The 19,544-nt window shown below is 42.3% G+C and overlaps 1 protein-coding gene across 4 annotated transcripts in view; it reads right to left on the reverse strand.

Moving 5' to 3' along the window:
* Positions 1–19,544, reverse strand: part of Csde1 (cold shock domain containing E1) — a 42,196-nt gene extending 22,652 nt beyond the window's left edge. The window contains exons 1-7 of one of the 4 annotated variants that reach the window (XM_070006401.1): positions 19,439–19,544; positions 10,305–10,690; positions 4,261–4,407; positions 2,447–2,645; positions 1,595–1,704; positions 1,101–1,193; positions 390–487 (exon numbers count right to left, since the gene is read on the reverse strand). In XM_070006401.1, the coding sequence (XP_069862502.1) occupies positions 390–487; positions 1,101–1,193; positions 1,595–1,704; positions 2,447–2,645; positions 4,261–4,398 (638 nt within the window). In that variant the 5' untranslated portion in view covers positions 4,399–4,407; positions 10,305–10,690; positions 19,439–19,544. The remainder of the gene's footprint in view (positions 1–389; positions 488–1,100; positions 1,194–1,594; positions 1,705–2,446; positions 2,646–4,260; positions 4,408–10,304; positions 10,691–19,438) is intronic. The other 3 variants (XM_070006402.1, XM_070006404.1, XM_070006405.1) reach the window with 3 other exon arrangements.

Consider the following 19,544-nt stretch of genomic DNA (forward strand, 5'->3'; position numbering starts at 1 on the left):
CAGACTGCTGTGAGCATGGCACAGTTCCTATAAAGACAATCAACTCTACCTCTGTCCAACTTTTAACCATTTCCCTAAATATGCCACAATATTTCCTCCATCCCCACCAATGAATTCTCATTATCCTCCAAAACTATTTATAAAAAGCACTGCAATGTTTCTAAAGTCTTCACTGACCACTCAAACAGCTTGCAAAAGGACCATGTTCTGATAATGAACAATGCTTGGGAGAGAGCACTCAGAGACCCTCAAATCCTCGGCTGATGAATAAAAGTTTAAAGCCTCATGAAGTGATTCAGATCTGCATGGTAGGTTTTAATCTCACTTCAAATTTCTTAATGTAAGAATGGCAAAATCACCTAGAGAGGAAGAATCTGAAAGGAACTTACTGTTTATTGTTATCAATTACGAAGTTTATTTTATCTCCTGTCTCCAGCTGAACATTCCCGTCAACATCTTCAGGGGTGTAGGTTAGGTAGAACACCTCCTGTGAAGGAACAGGTGGCCATTACCATTCTATCTGGATGTACGTGCACTGTATGCTGTGATTTACTTAAAGACTTCTACTGGCTGTGTAAAGCCAAATTTCTTAAAATGATATGCTTTATGACAAGCTGTTTTATTCATATGAACACACTTCCCCTCCATGGTGCTGATGACTTCTGTGAGTCCACAGCGGAGCAGCAATCCAGCTTCAAAAAGCGTTTGCCCAGAAACTGCAGTTACATTTTAAAAGGACAATTTTTATATAAAGGCATTCCAAACAAAAAAGCCGGAGTTAGTATTTAAAAGGAACCAGAAATAACTCCCTCCCATACCCCTAAAAAAAACAACTGAAAGGAGCATTTTACCTTAATGTCTAACTAAGGTCATACTTGGGCAAGCTAGCATACTTGGAAGCCCTATAGATGTTTTTCTTAAAAAAAAAAAAAAAAAAAAAAAACTTAAAAAAAAATTATGCTGCACTTGAAGCCTCTTAGAAACCAAACTTAAAACTGATTTTATCAACCTGCTTATGTGTTCTACTTTGAATTTTTAACGTACGCTTATAGACCACATGGTGGATCAGGCAAAGGTTTAAGAAAAATACACAAGTTTACCCCATTACGTTCGTAGCATACACTCCCTGTTGGACTCTGACCCGGGGCAGCTGGAGATTTACTCTCTAAGTTGTGAGGAACAGCGCACACAACCTACCAGTCAAAAAAAAAAAAATTTCCATTGCTAATCATTTCAGGAGCAGCACTGTGCAATATAAACTGAATTTAATATCCTCTATCCTACACACAGGGATGCATTCAACATGATCCACGAGAGGATGCCACGCTGCCAAGTTCCAAACCTACAGCACAGCAAACAGCCTGGAAGCACAGACTGAAGGGTCTGTGCAAAAACCCAAACTGTCCTGACCATATTTTTAATTCAGGTCAAGAAATGCCAGTGCTTCTGATGTAATTTTAAACTAGTAATCTTTATATACACTATAGCTATCTTCCGTGCAAACTGAGGATATAGGGGAAAATCTTCCTTTGCTAATGTGAAAGATATGCAAATGCAGGGCCCTAGGCACACACAAAGCATCAAAGACACTAACTTGTCCATTCATTCGTTCTTCGGGGTGGCTTTCTGGTTTTATCTTCACCAGTTTAATAGCAATGGGTTTCCCAGTCCGCCGGTCAGACGATACTTCAAATTCAACATCATCTAAAATGAAGAACATGTTATATTTGTTGGACTAGTGTTTGTAAATGCTATCTTCCAAGCTCCACTTAAGGTAACCCTGAAATTACCTAAGGGCTTAGTAGAAATGGAAACTCCAGACCTATGCAGAAACAAGCTTTGGGAATCAAGTTCAGAGACTATTTAACAAGCCTGCCTTGTAATTCTGACACATCAGAATTACAAAATGTTTCAGAACCACTGCCTCACACTAAGAGAGCCACTTTTTAAATCTTATTTTTCAGGAACTAACACGTACTACAAATGAGGCAAAAACAAACAAAATCCCATAGCCCTAGGCAAGTTTCTCTTTTAACCTCTCTGTACCTTAGTTTCCTTATCTGTAAAATGAGAATTAAGTCTCAAACAGGACTGCTGGGAGGATTAACCACAATAACGGTCAATAGTATCTACTACACCAAATACTCATGTCAGCCACTATTTTAGCTCCTTTCCCCAAGGTGTTTTTGAAAAATAGACACCCCATTAACTAGTCCTTTAAATTTTCTAAGCATCTATTGTAAAAATAAAAGGTTATCTTTTAGTCAATTAGTCTTTCACAACTCAAAGACACCATCATAATAGAAATTAGGGCTCTGCCATACATATATACTTCAGTAACTGGTACAGCTAAAGAGCCACACTATTTCTTAAAACACTTTTAGAATCGCACTCGCATGACCAAGATGACACACAAAAGAAATTGTAGAGGAAAATGACAGATTACCTCCTACTTTTAGGTCCTGCAGGTTGCCATTATATTGTGAACAGTGGAAGAAAAGTCTAGCTTGACGTTCTGAACACTGAATAAATCCATAAGAGGTTAACAGTTTTTCAATAACCCCCGTTTCGCGCAGTGCTGCTGAAGTACCATTGGGGTACCCATTGTGTCCATTGTTGTGGAGAAGGTTTGGATCAAAGCTCATCTGTTTTAAAAATAAAAAGAACTCAATCTATACAGATCTGTCCATCATCTCCACAGAATACTAAGTCTGGTTAACAATTCACTAAATCTTCACTATAAAGAAGCAAAAAAGAAAGAAAAAAGAAAAATATAAAAGGAAGATTGTGGGGCTTTTATTACTGAAATGTTAATTTAGTTAAACATTTCAGAGGAATCAAACTATTTTAGAAACTGTCCTCATTTATGGTAGAATTTTCACTTACCAGAAAAAATAGAATTTCTGGAGAATGTTAAGGTGAAGCAATCATATTAGTAAAAGTTTCCTTTATGTTAATTTTAAATTACAAAAACAACAATCACAGAACAAAAGTTATTCAAAACATGGTCCCAAAAATCGACACTCTTCCTTGTCAGACTTAACACTTAGACACCTTAACACCACTTGGTAAGTCGTGCATCCTGAAGGTATGAAGTTAGTAGAGATTAACGCAATAAAACAAACTTCTCCACAATACTTAATTCAAACTAGGAAATTGTAATGAATTCTTAGGCCCTTAAAAACAATCTGAAATTGTGAGTTAGAAAACTTGCAGACAAAATCCTCCAAGACAACAAAAGCCTGTCTAATCACATTCAATCATTTCACAAATACATCTTAAAATCTTTTGCCTGCTAGAAACTTTTCACTTTCCAGACACTGAGGAAATCTCTGAAGTTATTTATTCGTACGGTCACTTTGTAAGATCTGGTAAAGCAGTGAAAAAAGAGCTATTTAAATGTGATACACTGGGACCCATTTAAGTTCAATACTATCACCTTGGATATTGCATCTTACTTAAGTAAAATCATAAAAAAGGATAATTTTCTAAGTTTAAATGAAGCATAAAATAGAATAAAATCCTTAGCAAGGGCTTGGTGAATAATTGACTACAATAGCAGCACCTCCAAACCTTTATAATTGTTTAGGTCCTTGCATTAAAATTTGAATTGTAAGTGTTTCATTTAATGGAAATATTGGGCAACTGATGCTAATAAAATGACTATTTTCTATAGCCAAACTCTAGAAAGATGAGCCAAATAATGAGTACTTTAAAGGACTATGGACAGTGGGTTTGCCAAGTCTACTCTACCACATTCCTAGTGGTTAATTCTTTCATTTTAGCCACTGTAGTTCAACATGTATTCCATTGTCACAGAAGCCCATAAGAAGTAATATGATACCATCTCCATTTTACTAATGAGGAAACAGCACAGAGAGGCTAAATAACTTGCCAAAATCAAATGGTAGAGGATACAAACCAAGAAGGTCTAACCTCCCCAGCATGGGCTGTAACCCAGGGCTTCTCAAATTTAGTCATGTGGTAATCTGGCTAGAACACAAAATGAGGTTTAGTGGGAGCAGGGCTTTGAGATCCTCCACTTTTGTCTCTAGTAAGTGCAAAGGTGATACTGGTGCATCCCACTCTTGGACACATTTGGAGCAGCAAGATCCTAAACGCTAAAAGTCTAGGTGAAACAAAAATGCTTAGGGCAGTTATAAAGTTAGTCTAAAGAACATTCTGACCAGCCTGAATAGCCCTAAGTCATGCTCTCAACCCAAGCAAGACACACTGGGATCAACTGCTTTCCTGACTTACAGATCTCTGATATGAGGGGGTCTTCTTTTGTTTTTTAGTCCCAGATGAGGTAGAAGATGAAGATAAAGGTAAAGAAAGCGAAGGAGGGGCTGCAGAAGGGGGCTGAGAAGCTGATGACACAGTAAACATGCTCGCCATCTCAAATAGCTGTGTAACATAGCATAAGGTTTATAACTATTATTAACAGCAGTTTAACACACATTTGGTATTCAACCATTATACTTTTTTAGATAAGGCCAATTTAGCAAAATATATCTAGTCAGATCTATATTATGTAAGAAATACAAAATATTAACATTAAAAGTGAAAATGGAAAGGTTCTTTCAAATAAACCAAACAATCTCTACCCATGTTATCTACAATTTTTAAGAGGCCTCAAGGACTCTGGTAGTTGATACGGTGAGATCCAACAACTTTAGAAATCTAACTTCATCACTCGTCTCCCAATAAGGTACATGGAGGTAATCCAAAGGGGTGTGAGAAGTAATAAACACATGGTTCTCTGGAGGTAAAACCAGTCTTGACACTTACTATGGCTTTGCAGTAGAGGTCTGATTCCCCCTGAACAGGCATCTCAAATGCTCACATCTCCTGTAACCTAGGTGTCTTTTTTTTTTTTTTTTTTTTTGTCCTGGGGCTTCAACTCAGGGCCTGGGCACTGTCCCTGAGCTTCTTTTGCTCAAGGCTAGCACTCTACCACAGTGCCACTTCTGGCTTTCTGTGAGGAATGGAACCCAGGGCTTCATGCATGCTAGACAAGCACTCTACCACTAAGCCACATTCCCAGTCCTACCTGTGTTCTAAAGAAACTGTAACAGGCTGACAGCATAGATTTTGTTGCTCTCAAGATGTTACAGTTCAAATATGCCCAATTAAGTGGCCATATAAACTAGGACTCTAACTTAACTTTCTTCTCAAATAAGACAATGTAACCGATAATTACTAGTCAATCCCATTAAAACATGATAATCTGCCAGGAGCCATAGGTTCACACCAATATTCCTAACTCCTCAGAAGACTGAGATCTGAGGACTGAGGTTGAAAGCCAGCCATGGGCAGACAAATCTGAGACTCTTTATCTCCAATTTACCAGCAAAAAGATAGAAGTAGAAGTATGTTTTAAGGGGTAGAGTACTAAGTCTTGAGAAGGGTTAGTGAGAGCAAGAGGCCTTGAATTCAAGCCCTATTGCTGGCACAAAATACATAAATAAAAATGAAAAATGCTATTGACATTAAAGGAAGGAACCAGCAAGTAAACATTATTATTTATGAAGTTCTTAGCAGACTTCCCAGACTTAAAATAAACTGAAAAAAAGGTATATGTACGTGTGTGTATGTGTGTACTACAGTACAGACTTGGAGGTCACAGAATTGTTCAATACGCTCTGCCACTTGAGCCACTCTCTATCCTTGTTCAAGGGTTATTTTAAAGATCTTTGATTATATAAACATTACTACTGGTGGCTCAAGCCTGTAATCCCACTCAGGAAGCTGAGATCTGAGGATCATACTTTTTTGGGGGGGTCAGGTTGTAGGGCCTGAGCTCTGGGCCTGGGCTTGTCCCTCAGCTCTTCATCTCAAGGCTAGCGCACTACCACTTCCGGCTTTTTTCCCCCTGCTTATGTGGTGCTGAGGAATCGAACCCAGGGCATCATGCATGCAAGGCAAGTGCTCTACCACTAAGCCACCTTCCCAGCCCTGTTTTTTAATTTTTTTAATGCCAGCCCCTGCAGGGAAGTCCCTGAGACTCTTATTCCCAGTGAAGTATGGGAAAACAGGAAGTGGCCTTGTGGCTTAAAGTAATAGAGTGCTATCCTTGAGTGACAAGCTCAGGGAGAGCACGCAGGTTTGGAGTTCATGCCCCACAGCCAATAAAACAAACAAAACAGAAGATTTATGCTTACCTAAGGAAAATAAATGTTGATATATCAGTGAAGTGTGAATTTAAGTGAATCTGGAGAATTACCCAGAATATAAACTTAAGGGCTAGTACTTTTTGCTCAAGGCTAGTCCCTAGACATTCATTTATTGAATTATCAAAGGACAAATAAATGATTTTTGAAGATTTTTCATTAAACATTAAGATATGTTTCTGGGGCTGGGAAGGTGGCTCAGTGGTAGAGCACTTGCCTTGCATGCCTGAGGCCCTGGGTTCAATTCCTCAGTACCACATAAGAAAAAGAAAAAAGCTCGAAGTGGCACTGTGGCTCAAGTGGTAGAGCGTTAGCCTTGAGCTGATAAACTGAGGGACAGCGCCCAGGCCCAGAGTTCAGGCCCCACGACCGGACCAAAAAAAAAAAAAAGATATAAATGTTTCTAAGAGAAAAATAATTCCAATTTTGGCAGTAACAAAAAAATAATAAAAAATAAAGAAAATGAGTACTATTACACCAAAATCATAATTAGGAACAATCTGCCATGTATTTTATGCTAATACACTGGCATGGCATTTCTGAGATGCAGCATGTGACAAAAGACTAAGGCTGCTGCTCAGTGCTAATACCCTGCCTAGCATCCATAAAGACCCCAAGCATCTTGGGGGTCTCCAGTCATGGTAAGTTATACAATGGCAAACAGTCATTAGAAAATACAGGTGCAGAGCTGGGTGCTGGTGGCTCACGCCTATAATCCTAGCTACTCAGGAGGCTGAGATTGGCAAAAAAAGAAAAGTACAAGTGCAAATGTTTATGCTATAATAGGAAATAAAAACTATCCATACTGTATGATTTCAATTCAATGGAAAAGAATCCAGATGCGCCTCCATGACTCACTTCACTAGGCTAGAACCCCACTGCTCTAGTAATGAACCAATCAGGACTATTTCAGCTTCTATTCACAAAGAGCAAATTCTTGAAACTTAACAAGTTTTAGTCTGTCTACCTCTTTCTACCTATGTACTCTCCCCCCACCCGAATCCTGGGGCTTGAACTCTGGGCCCTAGCCCTGTCTCTTAGCTTTTTTTGCTCAAGCAAGTGCTTTACCACTTGAGTCACAGCACCATTTCTGGGTTTTTTGAGTAGTTTATTGGAGATAAGAGTCTCATTGAGTTTCCTTCCCAGGAACTGGCTTCCAATCAGACCCTCAGATCTCAACCTCTACACAGGATTACAGTTGAGAGCCACTGGCCCCCAGCTCTACTTCTTTATTTATAAAACTAGAAGCCATAAAAAGCAGAACTAGAAAGACTCTGAGGTCAATTTTAAGTTGACACTTGTCAAGGAATCAGCTTAAATTCTCTATAAAGAACAGAAGCCTGGCTTTCAGTCCCAGTTCTCAAGTACAATTACATTTCATTCAGAAACATTCCTCAAACGTAAAGCCAGAGCCTAAGCAGTCTCCAGGTTCCCTTGAAAAAACTCGTGTGTACTCTGTAACTTACTGTAAAGCCCTCTGAGGAACAAACTATTCTAAACTAGACGACTTTCTTCTAAGGACAAGAAATTAGCTTGTAAAGGGCAGCTTTAGAAAACTGCTCTGTATTCCTCAAACATTATCTTTCCTGAACTTCCAAGGTTCCTTTCAGCTTCCTGAATGCAATCATTTTTCATACTAACTGCTGAGGACTGAGTGGACTAAAGTTTTTTTTTTTTTTTTAACATACCATACTGCAGAAACCAGATTTTCTCTTCAAAGTTTTTATTCTTTTGTTCCTAAGTAAAACACTATAACCTACTGTTTGAAACCCCTTTTGTTGGCTAACCTGGAGCTCCGATTAACATATTCATTTTAAATTAAGTTTTTGGTATTTCAATTATTCTCTGTCCTACATTAATAACCATCTCAGGAGTTGTTTATTATTATTATTGTGATTGTTGTTGTCAGTCATGGGGCCTGAACTCTGTGCCTGGGTGCTGTCACCAGACCCCCCCCCAAAAAAAGAAATTGTTCTTCATAATCCTAGCCCCATAATAAGCACTGTGTTTTTTGTTTTTTTTTTTTTGGGTCCGGTTGTGGGGCCTGAACTCTGGGCCTGGGCGCTGTCCCTCAGCTCTTCAGCTCAAGGCTAGCGCTCTACCACTATGAGCCACAGCGCCACTTCCGGCTTTTTTCTTTTTGCTTATGTGGTGCTGAGGAATCGAACCCAGGGCCTCGAGCATGCAAGGCAAGTGCTCTACCACTGAGCCACCTTCCCAGCCCAGCACTGTGTTTTAAGATTCTACCTAGCATAGTATCATCAACTTCTTATGAATTACATTTAAGTTTGAAGACGGATTTTTCTTTTTTTTTTTTTTTTGGGTCCAGTCGTGGGGCCTGAACTCTGGGCCTGGGCGCTGTCCCTCAGCTCTTCAGCTCTACCACTTGAGCCATAGTGCCACTTCCGGCTTTTTTCTTTTCGCTTATGTGGTGCTTAGGAATCAAACCCAGGGCCTCATGCATGTAAAGCAAGGCACTCTACCACTGAGCCACCTTCCCAGCCCCTGAAGACAGATTTCTTGTTTCAACATTTCAGACCCAATCTATTTCTATAAAGAGCAAAGGGTTTTATAGTTTGAATAACCAAGTCATTCTCTCTGACTTTATCTCCATATTCAATTGGTAACCAAGAGTCCTCTTACTGCAAGAATGAGAACAAAAACTCCTACTTGCTTCTCCATCTATACACTATCAATTATTTTCTTTAATCTATTTTTCTTTTAACCCATCTTCAATCTATCCTTCAAATATATTAAAGTGACCTCATTTTTAAAAAAACAAACACTCAAGCCGGGCGCTGGTGGCTCACGCCTGTAATTCTAGCGACTCAGGAGGCTGAGATCTGAGGATCGAAGTTCAAAGCCAGCCCGGGCAGGAGAGACTGTGAGATTCCTATCTCCAATAAACCACCAGAAAACCGGAAGTGGCACTGTAGCTCAAGTGGTAGAGCGCTCAAGTTGAGCTGAAGAGCTGAGGGTCAGCACCCAGGCCCAGAGTTCAAGCCCCGCGACCGACCAAAAAAAAACAAAAAACAAAAAAACAAAAAAACCCACTCATTAATCCCTATTAACAACCTGGCTGTCCTACAGAATTTAGCCAAATATATCGATTGGGCTTTTCAAAAACTGGCACCAGCAGGCCCCCCCAACCAATCATTCTTTCCATACCACAAAGCTGTCCTCTCTACTGTTCATAATTGGAGTATTCAAGACATACCACATCTTTACAATAAATAAAATAAAAAAATAAAGACAACCCACTTAAAGGAAAAAAAAAAGACATACCACATGCTCCCTACGCCTGGAATCTGCTAATTCTGTACCTCTACCACAAGACTCTTCTCTTAACAAAGTACTATGCATCTCCAGATGTCTTTCCCTCCAAGGCAACTGCTCTTCAGTCATATTATCATTCTGAGTTATTTTCTTTCAGCATATATTAACCTGTGTCATTTTGTAACAAATTGCTCTAAATCCTAAATCCATTAACACCATACCCATTCATACCTGTATTCTAGTGCTGGAAATGTTAGAAATATATCTATGCAGCTGGGCGTTGGTGGCTCACACTTGTAATCCTAGCTACACAGGAGGCTAAGATCTGAGGATTGTGATTCAAAGCCAGCCTGGTCAGACTCTTATCTCCAATTAACCACTCAAAAACAGGAAGTGGCACTGTGGCTCAAGTGGTAGAGTGCTAGCCTTGAGCTGAAGAGCTCAGGGACAGCACCCAGGCCCAGAGTTAAAGCCCCATGACTGACCAAAAAAAGAAAAATATCTATGCAAACATTCATTCATAAAATATGCAATGAAGAATGCCAGCTAGTGGCAGCAAGGAAGCGACTGGATGGCTCCTTTCTCAGGAAGAAGCTAGGCAGAGGTGAAGATAATTGTTGCTGTACCAAACATCATGTAGCTTTTAAATATGCTTGATACAAAGACCAGAATGGGCATAACTATTAGAAACTTTTAAAATCACATCAACCAGCATGTACTGGTATTTTTGTGACAAATCCCTGTGTGGTCACAAATATTGTGACTAACAAAAGACGAGTAGTTTTAGAACAGAAATGAACATTTTTATATATGACCAAATTCAGAACTCTGTAACTCTTAAAACTACAAGCCTACCTCGCAGTGATAATCAAATATTGCACTTTCAGTATCTGCTGATTCTTCCTTTTTCAGCACAAGTTTCAAAGGATGAAAGTTGCTAGTATTAAAAAAGAGCGAGAGAAAATGATCTACCAAGCTAATAACGAATACAACTGCTGCTGCACCGGGCAATCTCACAGCACAGCACTGAAGAAAACAAAGACTACTAGCAGCGTTGGGAAGTGCTCTTTCAAAGCTGTTGAGTAGGCACAAACTTCTTGTTTCAGATCAAGTGTTGTGTCTTCAACTTAGGTGTACTCTTCTTCTTTGGTCTTGTTGGTGGTTACGAGGTTTGTTCCTTGCCTGATCTGAACTTGAAGCAGCAGTTTCAGGTGGTAAAGTCTGTTCTGTTACACTTCATACTAAAGACAAAAAATAAGGACATTAAGGATGGTATACACAAGAGAATTGGGAACAGAGATAGGGAAGCAGGACAAACTCATTTAATTATCAAGAATGACTGGTACAGGGGCTGGGAAGGTGGCTCAGTGGTAGAGTGCTTGCCTTACATGCATGAGGCCCTAGGTTCAATTCCTTAGCCCCACATAAGCAGAAAAAGCCAGAAGTGGTGCTGTGGCTCAAGTGGTAGAACACTAGCCTTGAGCCGAAGAGCTAAGGGACAGTACCCAGGCCCAGAGTTCAGGCCCACACCCACAAAAAAAAAGAGCCTTTTTTGAGCTCAAGGCTAGGACTCTACCACTTGAGCCACAGTACCTCTTCTAGTTTTTGATGAGTATTTTAATGGAGACAAGAGTCTTAACAACCTTTAGTCTTAACAACCTTTTCTGCCCAGGCTGGCTTTGAATGGTGATATGCAGATCTCTGGCACCTGGCTGACAACTACCATTTTTTGGTAGTTGTCACATACTCAAGACCTCAAACTAGATCTCGCCCAAAGTTACAATCATAACATTTAACTTAGTTAAGGGTTTTGTAGACAAGAATTTCTTCTTATTGGTGTCTCCAACTGTGCTGAGTTACAACTGGAAGAAAACTGGCACCCAGGACAAAATGCCCCAAATTAATTTGTTGAGCTGAAATCTAAGTATCTACAACTAACATAGTATACTAGAAACTACTTATTATTTACTACTGCATAAGCACTAAAGCCACATGGTGATATCAGACAAGTAAAAAAACAGAATTTAAACAGAATGGAGCTGGGCACCAGTGAGTGGCTCACGCCTGTAATCCTAGCCATGTAGGAGGCTGAGAAAGAGGCTGGGTGAGATCTAAGTACCACGGTTTGAGACTAGCTAGAGCAAAAAGTCCAGATACTCTTATCTTCAATAAACTACTTAGAAAAAGCTGTAAGCACTGGGCACTGGTGGCTCATGCCTAAAATCCTAGCTACTCAGATGGCTGAGATCTGAGGATCATGATTCAAAGCCAGCTGGGGCAGGAAAGTCCATGAGACTTATCTCTAATTAACCAAGAGAAAACTCGAAGTTGTGCTGTGGCTCAAGTAGTAGAGGGCTAGCCTTGAACACAAAGAGGCTTAGGGCCTAATGCCCAGGACCTGAGTTCAAAACCCAGGACTGGCAAAAGAAAAAAAAAAAAAAAAGAATTTATACAGAATGCAACTGGAAAACCTGGTAGCATTTCTAAGAGAAACCAAACAGTATTCTAGGCATGAAATATCCCACCTGCTCCTTGAGAACAGGATCCACACAGACTGGCATCAAGTAAAGTTCTGTCTGAATGATGATGGCAATAAGTGTGGCTTGTTTCAGAGGAACTCAGTAAAACAGCTTGGCTAGAGGAGATGGCTGGGTTATATGGTCTGACAGGTGCAGAGGAGCCAGGTTTGGTGCATCACTTCTGGTTTTCTGGTGGTTAATTGGAGGTAAGAGTCTCAAGGACTTTTCAGCCTGGGGTTTGCTTTGAATCAGGATCCTCGGTTTTCAGCCTCCTGAGTAGCTAGGATTACAGGTACGAGCCACCAGCACCCAGTTGTGCTCTGTCTCTTGAGTTAAGACTTCCAGTCCTTTTTGCTCTGGTTATATTTAAAAACAGGCTCTTGTCTTTTTGCCCTCATGCTAGTCTGGACTTCAATCCTATTTGCACTTCCTACCATAGCTGGAGTCCAGGCCCATCTTGTACAGGCTCTTGGGTGCAAAATGTCTTGACAAGCTGGTGCAGGTGGCTCACGCCTGTAATCCTAGCTACTCAGGAGGCTGAGATCTGAGGATCATGGTTCAAAGCCAGCTGGGGCAGAAAAGTCCATGAAACTCTGATCTCCAATAAAACTACTAGAAAACCGGAAGTGGCGCTGTGGCTCAAAAGGTAAAGCACTCACTTTGAGCTGAAGAGCGCAAGGACAGCGCCCAGGCACAGAGTTCAAGCCCCATGAGGGACCAAAAAAAAAAAGAAGTCTTGGCAACTTTTTGTTCAGACTGGCCTCAAACCACAAATCTTCTTGTGTAGCTTGAATACAGGTGTGAGCCACCAGTACCCAGCAAATATTTTCCCCAAAAATGCATTTTTGATGAGAGATGAATACAAAACATATCTGCCAACTTCTAGTGTCCCCCTGGCCATTCTGTCCCATAACACTACCAGAATGACCTACAGAAAAACTCTTTTATCAGGACATTATTAACTCCAGCAAGCTGAAGTAGGATCCCTCGAGCCCAAGAGTTCAAAGCCAGCCACAGAATTGAGGCCCTGTATCCAAAACAAAATCCTTCATTGACTTTTCTCAGCACTCTAGATGGGAAGGGGTCTTAAGTCCCAGCTATGGACAGGACCAATGCAACTTTCAATAAGAAACAAATACAAACCCATGAAACCTGAGATTCTGAATTTATTCCAATAGGTTAAATTTCAGTGTTTTTTTTTTTTTTTGGGGGGGGGAGGTGGTAGTGGTGGTGGTGGTGGTAATGGGGCCTGAACTCAGGGCCTTGGCACTGTTTTTTTGCTCAAGGATAGCACTATACCACTTTGAGCTACAGCACCACTTCTGGTTTTCTGATGTATAACTGGAGATAATAGTCTCATGGACTTTCCAACTCAGGCTGGCTTTGTGATCCTAAGATCTCAGACTCCTGAGTGGCTAGGATTGTAGGCGTGAGGTACCAAAGCCTAACCTAACCTAGGCATTTTCTTTACTTTCCTAAAATGTTTCTCACTTGTAGCCAGGATTAAGAACCACCACCATTCAAGGTAGTTTAAGCCACTTTACCACTAAGCTACTCCACCCCAGCCCTGTCATCATTCTAATCCCTACTGATAAGCCAGCAGGATCTAGTGCCAACATCAATCTTTCGGGTACCAAACCATTTCTGCACTGTTTACTTCATGTTTATATAACCTGTTCTAATTATATTTCAAATTTCTGAGAAGCAAACTTAAGTTATACCCTGTACAACTTCTGACCTAGTACTGCTCAGCAGCATGGCATAAACTAAACTAATAACGCACAATACACTAAGAGATGTCACAATTCTAACAACTGTATTAAGTCTTATCCAATTAAGATAGAAACTTCTTTAAGGACTGGAGGATGGCCTTCTGTAATAGATGACCATCTGCAAAGGTGAGGCTGAGTTCAGAACCCAAGTAATAATCTTTGAAAAATGTAGACTTAGTGTAATTTTACCTCAATACTTTAGGTCTATTAACAGACACAAAGATGTGTGTACTGTATGAAAAAAAAATCAAGAAAATGTCATAAAATGTGGAGATTAACTCAATCTAGAGCTTACATCGAGCACTTTCCATGTTGTCTACTCAAACAAGAAACCCCTCAAGCAGAACAGGGTGCTGCAGGGTAACAGAAAGGCCTAGGAGGGTTGTAATACTGAAAATGTACCATCATGATTACCTAAGTGGGTAAATTCAGATCTTCCTATCTGAGATTTGTAAAGTTAACTCAATTTTTTCCAGTAAAATTAACACTGAAGATACTAAAGGTATTGGCCAGGCATTTAAAAGAAACCTGACCTTCTACTCATGCCAAGATTACCAACATTCAACTTCTTTTTGCCTTAGCCCTCTCAACAAACAAGCACCCCCCTTTGTCCCCTCCAAAGCTAGACAAAACCAAGAGTAGAGAAGTCTCCCTAGTTGCTAAGCATCAATTCCTTTTTCCTTTGCTCAGTATGGAAACAGTATTATTAATGATCAAACATTATGCTATGTTGTTTTAGGACTTGAGCTAATTTCTCTAGTTGAACTCCAAATGGTCAATCCCCATGGCATTTGTCCTAAAATTACCATTGGCTTGATTTTTCTTTAACTGTCTCTCCTTAAAGGCCTAGTTAACACAGCAAGCATTAATACAGGCTGAAACAATATGGGATAAATGCTTCACAAAACCAGGCTTAATCATATATATATATATATGTGTGTGTGTGTGTGTGTGTGTGTGTGTATGTATATATACACACAATTTTTTTTTGGTTCAGTACTGGAATTTGAACTCAGGGCTTAGGTACCTGTCTCTAAGTCTTTTTATCCCTAAGGCTAGTGCTACATCACTTGAGCCATGGTTTCATTCCAGTTTTTTTTGTGATTATCTGGAGTTATGTCTCATGGACTTTGCTGTCCAAGCTGCCTTCAAATCTTGATCCTCAGATCTCAGCCTCCTGAGTAGCTAAGATTACAAGAATGAGTCACCATGCCCAGCTCTTAGTTCCTATTTCTTGATACATTACTTTGTCTTAAGTGTAAGTAGAGCATATGTGCTGTAACTGATGTAAAAGGTTGTAATTCGCTTTTACTTAGGAATCTAAAATTAGATAAAGTTCAGATAAGTTATTACCAATTGTGTGGACATAAAAAGCTTAAATTGATGCAACAATCTCTTTATGTATTTAGTAGAAAGACTGTTACTTGAACATCTCCTAATATACTTAAAATTATGAATCCACCATGGAACTTCTGCTACATACACACTAACTTGTAGGGCAAATGGCCATATGGGAAGAAGCCTCAGAAATGCTTCAGACACATCAGAAAATAAATGTGTCATTCCAACAAGAATATAGATGGAGGGCTAGGAAGGTGGCTCAGTGGTAGAGCGCTTGCCTTGCATGCCTGAGGCCCGGGTTTGATTCCTCAGCACCACATAAGTAAAAAGAAAAAAGCTGGAAGTGACGCTGTGGCTCAAGTGGTAGAGCGCTAGCCTTGAGCTGAAGAGCTGAGGGCCAGCGCCCAGGCCGAGTTCAGGCCCCACGACCGGCCCCCTCCCCCCTCCAAAAAAGAATATAGATGGAACTATGTTTGTAATTTTAAAATTTCTAGTAGCCAAGTTAAACTCAAAAGCAGACTGAAATTAATTTTAAATGCTTCATTTAACCAATCATACTCAAAATGTGATTGCCAAATCTAATCATTCTAAGAAACTTAAGATTCTTGCATATTGAAATCTGGTATGTTATAATTACAATTTCAAAAGGAACTAGCCACAATTTAAGTGCATAAGAGCCACATGAGATTTAGCAGCTACCACATTGCAGGGGTAGTGTAAAGTGGAACAGACTGAATAGGGGAGGGGAATGCATGCCTAGGTACCAAAAAGTAAGGGTAGTGGGCAGATTTCCACTAAAAATGGGAAGCAATTCTGGTACAAATTTGATCTCTGCGTTTTTAGTTATTTAGAAGTACAAGTAACTACTAGTAGCTACAAAAGCAATGGGCAGTTTAAGTGTGCCTTGTGAGAAAACTGACCATCAATTTACTTTCAATTTCACATGAATGTTCTACTTCCATGTAAGAGGACACTAGAGCCAGGCACGGTAGGGCATACTTGTAATACCAGCACTAGCTCGGCTAAGATAGAAGGATCACAAGTTTCAGGGCACTAGGATTGTATAGTGAGTTCTATGTCTGGGCTACAGAAAGTTCCTGTTCAAATATAAACAAACGACTAACATGTCAGAATTTAGGGTCTTGTTTTGAACTAGTCATTAACACAAACAAGTAAAAATTGTCGAGTCAAATGAGCACTTTTCAAACAGTGATGGGAAAAGAGATTCACATTAAGACAAGATGGGCACTTAAGAAAACAAGTCATGCCTATGTGTCTTAATGTAAGCCATTCTAGCTATTAAATCTTACAAAATATAATTTTTGATTTTTTTCAGTATAATAATTATTATGAGCACAGAAGCCCTGTGCTCTCAGAACTGGGGAGGCTGTGGAAAAAGAATGAATTCCAGGCCAGCCTGGGCTTCACAGAGAGACTGTATCTTAAAGGGGGAAGGTGGGACAACAGGAAGATCATGGTTCAAGGACAGCCCAGGGGATAAAAAGTTAGTGACACCCTCCAACTCTACAAAAGAGGTTGGGAGCTAGGACTCACACCAGTTATCTCAAGGAGGATTAAGTAGGAGGGTCCAAGACTGAAGTTAGACCATACAAATACAATGAGCCTTTGGTTAGGAGGAAAGGAGTGACACAGTGCTTATAAACGGATTTGTTGAATGATAACTATTTAAAGACAATAAAAATATAGCTGGGTGCCAGGGGCTCACACCTGTAATCCTAACTACTCAGGAGGCCGAGATTTGAGTAGTGGGGTTCAAAGCCAGCCCGGGCATGAAAGCCTGTGAGACTCTTCAAAAAACTACACAGAAAAAGGCAGAAGTGCTGCTGTGCCTCAAGTAGTAGAGCACTACTCTTGAGCACAAAGTGGCTCAGGGATGGCAACCAGGCCCTGTGTTCAAGCCCCAGGAGTGGCAAAAAGCAAGCCAGCCAGCCAGCCAGGTGCTCTATATCCCTAGCTACTCAGGAGGCTGAGATCTGAGGATTAAGGTTGAAAGCCAGCACAGGTGGGAAAGCCTGCTAGACTCTCACCTTCAATCAGCCACCAAAAAGCCAGAAGTGGAGCTGTGGTTCAAGTGACAGAGCCCTAACCTGGAGCCAAGAGTTTAAGCCTATGCACATATATACATGTACATACACACATCTGTATGTAAGTATAATTTACAAAAAAAACCCAAAACAAGAGCATATATGCAAAAATAACCAAAAAAGAACTGGGGGTGTGGCCCAAATGTGAGGCTGAGTTGAAACCTCAGTACCACCAAATAAACCAGCCCAAATCCTTTTAATTTAGAGGAAGAAGTCAACACAGTATTTTCACTATGTAATCCAGGTTGGCCTCACAGACAAGGGTTTTCGGTCTCTGAAGTGCCAAGGATACAGGGCCACCACGTCCATTTTTATCAGCTCTCCAAAGATCTATTGGATTAAACATCTCAAAATGGCTCTGTCCTTTTTTTTGGCCTTTTTGTTTTGTTATGCAATCCTACCATTGATCTATATCTAAAGTCCTCCCTTAGCTTTTTCAAAAGACAAAACTAAGAAGTTACAGCAGGTCTTTGTTTTTACTAACAACAATCTCAAGAACTGTACTTCATTTTGCAGTTCTGGAAGTCAACTAAAAAATTCACCCAAAAGGAATTTCCGTTTCACGTATATACATTTGGCAACCATCGCATTGCCAATCTACTTAATGTTAACCGATGGAACACTTAAAAAGGGTTAAAACTAAATTTTCCTTCATGTGTATTTTCCCACAATTGAAAAAAAAAAAAAGAATACCGTGGTGGCGTTCCTTTAGCGGGGGGAGGGGAGCAGGAGTGGGAGAATACAGGAAAGTCTGTCAGCAGTTTTGACACTCTCCACTTTTATTTGCTAGGCATTTCCCTGGGTTTTCAACCATACTGATCTCAAAGGTCACACGTGTCAAGTCAGAGTTTATTTACAAAAGAGAAAAACCTATCTACCTATTTTCTGTCCCTCAAATACTTCACATTTCTACTCAGCTGCTATAAATACTCCTCGTGCGGGTCAGCATCCAGAGCAGCTGCAAAGGCGCTCCCACGACTCCGGGTCTTTTACCTCAGCGTGGGGACTGAGCAGCAGCCAGGGCGAACGCTGGCCTCGGTGCTGTGACTCGGGCACAGGCCCGCTCAGGCACACAGTTCCTTCCCTGGCTGGGCACGGCCCCGACAGCCGCTGAGTTCACGGCAGTAACCTGGAGTCCACATTTGTAACGAGTGGCGACAGACCGTCAATTCACACTCGCCTAAAAAAAACGAACGGCCACAGTACATCTCCCTCCAGTCTCCCCATGATTCTACCACCGCACGCCGGTGCTTGTTTGGGTGCGGAGCCGGAGAGCGCGAGAGCCCACGGGTGGGAAGCCGGCTCCGGGGACCGCTCGCCGGCTCGATCCTAACTCCGGCCATACTGCAGCCCCCCCGGGCGCTGAGGGAAACCTTTCTCCAGAAGCGCCGTCGCCCCGAGACGTCGTCCTGACGACGCACCCGGAAGGCGAGGAGCCGCCGGCGTCAGCGAGAGCTCTACTGCCGACCCCTCCGCTGCAGAGCGCGGGGAGGCGCCGCTCGGCCGGGACCCGGGTAGCGGGGCCCACGTGCCGCACCCCCCTCCCCGGGCAGGCTCCCGGGCTGGGGCTCGGCCGGGGCGGCCGGCTGTCAATCAGCCGCGGCTCGGAGGTGTTCGTGAGCCCTTCCCCAGGTGGGGCCGCTTCTCCGCTCCGGGCACAAAGAGGGCGCCGCCGCCTCGCCGCGCCCGGGCCTCGAGGCCGGACCGCGGCGGGTAGCCGTCGGGAAAAGACGGGACACACACACAAACACACACACGAACCGAGTAGGCCCCCGCCCTCGGCCTCTGAGGCCGCACACAAAGAGCCGCGCCGCCACCCCCTCGTCGCGCCCGCCGGGACTTGTAGTTCCCGCGGCCCCGGCTACGCCGCAGAGGGGGAGCGGCGGGACTACGACTCCCAGCAGCCCCCGCGCCCCGGCCCGCACCCGCGGCCTCCATCTTGGCTGCAGCCGGAGCCTCCATTTTCGCTCCCTCCCCCCACTTTACCACTATCACCACCGCCACGCGTCCCCCCCCCTCACACCCCTCTCGGGCCTTGTCTCCTCCCGTGGCTTCGCGACCCGCCGTGAGGCCCAGGCGGAGAACGGGACGGACGGGAGAGGGCAGGTAGGAACTCGGTGTGAAGTCCACCCACCCTGAGCTCCAGGGGTTCCCGCCGGGGTTCCAGAGTCTCTCCCGTCAGTCCTGACCTTCTCATCTGCCCTCAACCGAGCTCCGCGCCACCCCTAGCTCTGCCCCGAGGTCGTACTCACCCCAACAGCTCAGCGCCCCCTCTCCAGCGCCGCCATAAGCAGCACGGCCCGGTACGTAGGAATAAATCTCGCTTCTCTCGCGAGAGTTGGAGTCTTCGAGCGCGTG

Source organism: Dipodomys merriami, unplaced genomic scaffold (assembly GCF_024711535.1).
Source record: "Dipodomys merriami isolate MVZ:Mamm:240054 unplaced genomic scaffold, mDipMer1.0.p SCAF_7, whole genome shotgun sequence".
In the NCBI taxonomy this organism is placed as follows: Eukaryota; Metazoa; Chordata; class Mammalia; order Rodentia; family Heteromyidae; genus Dipodomys; species Dipodomys merriami.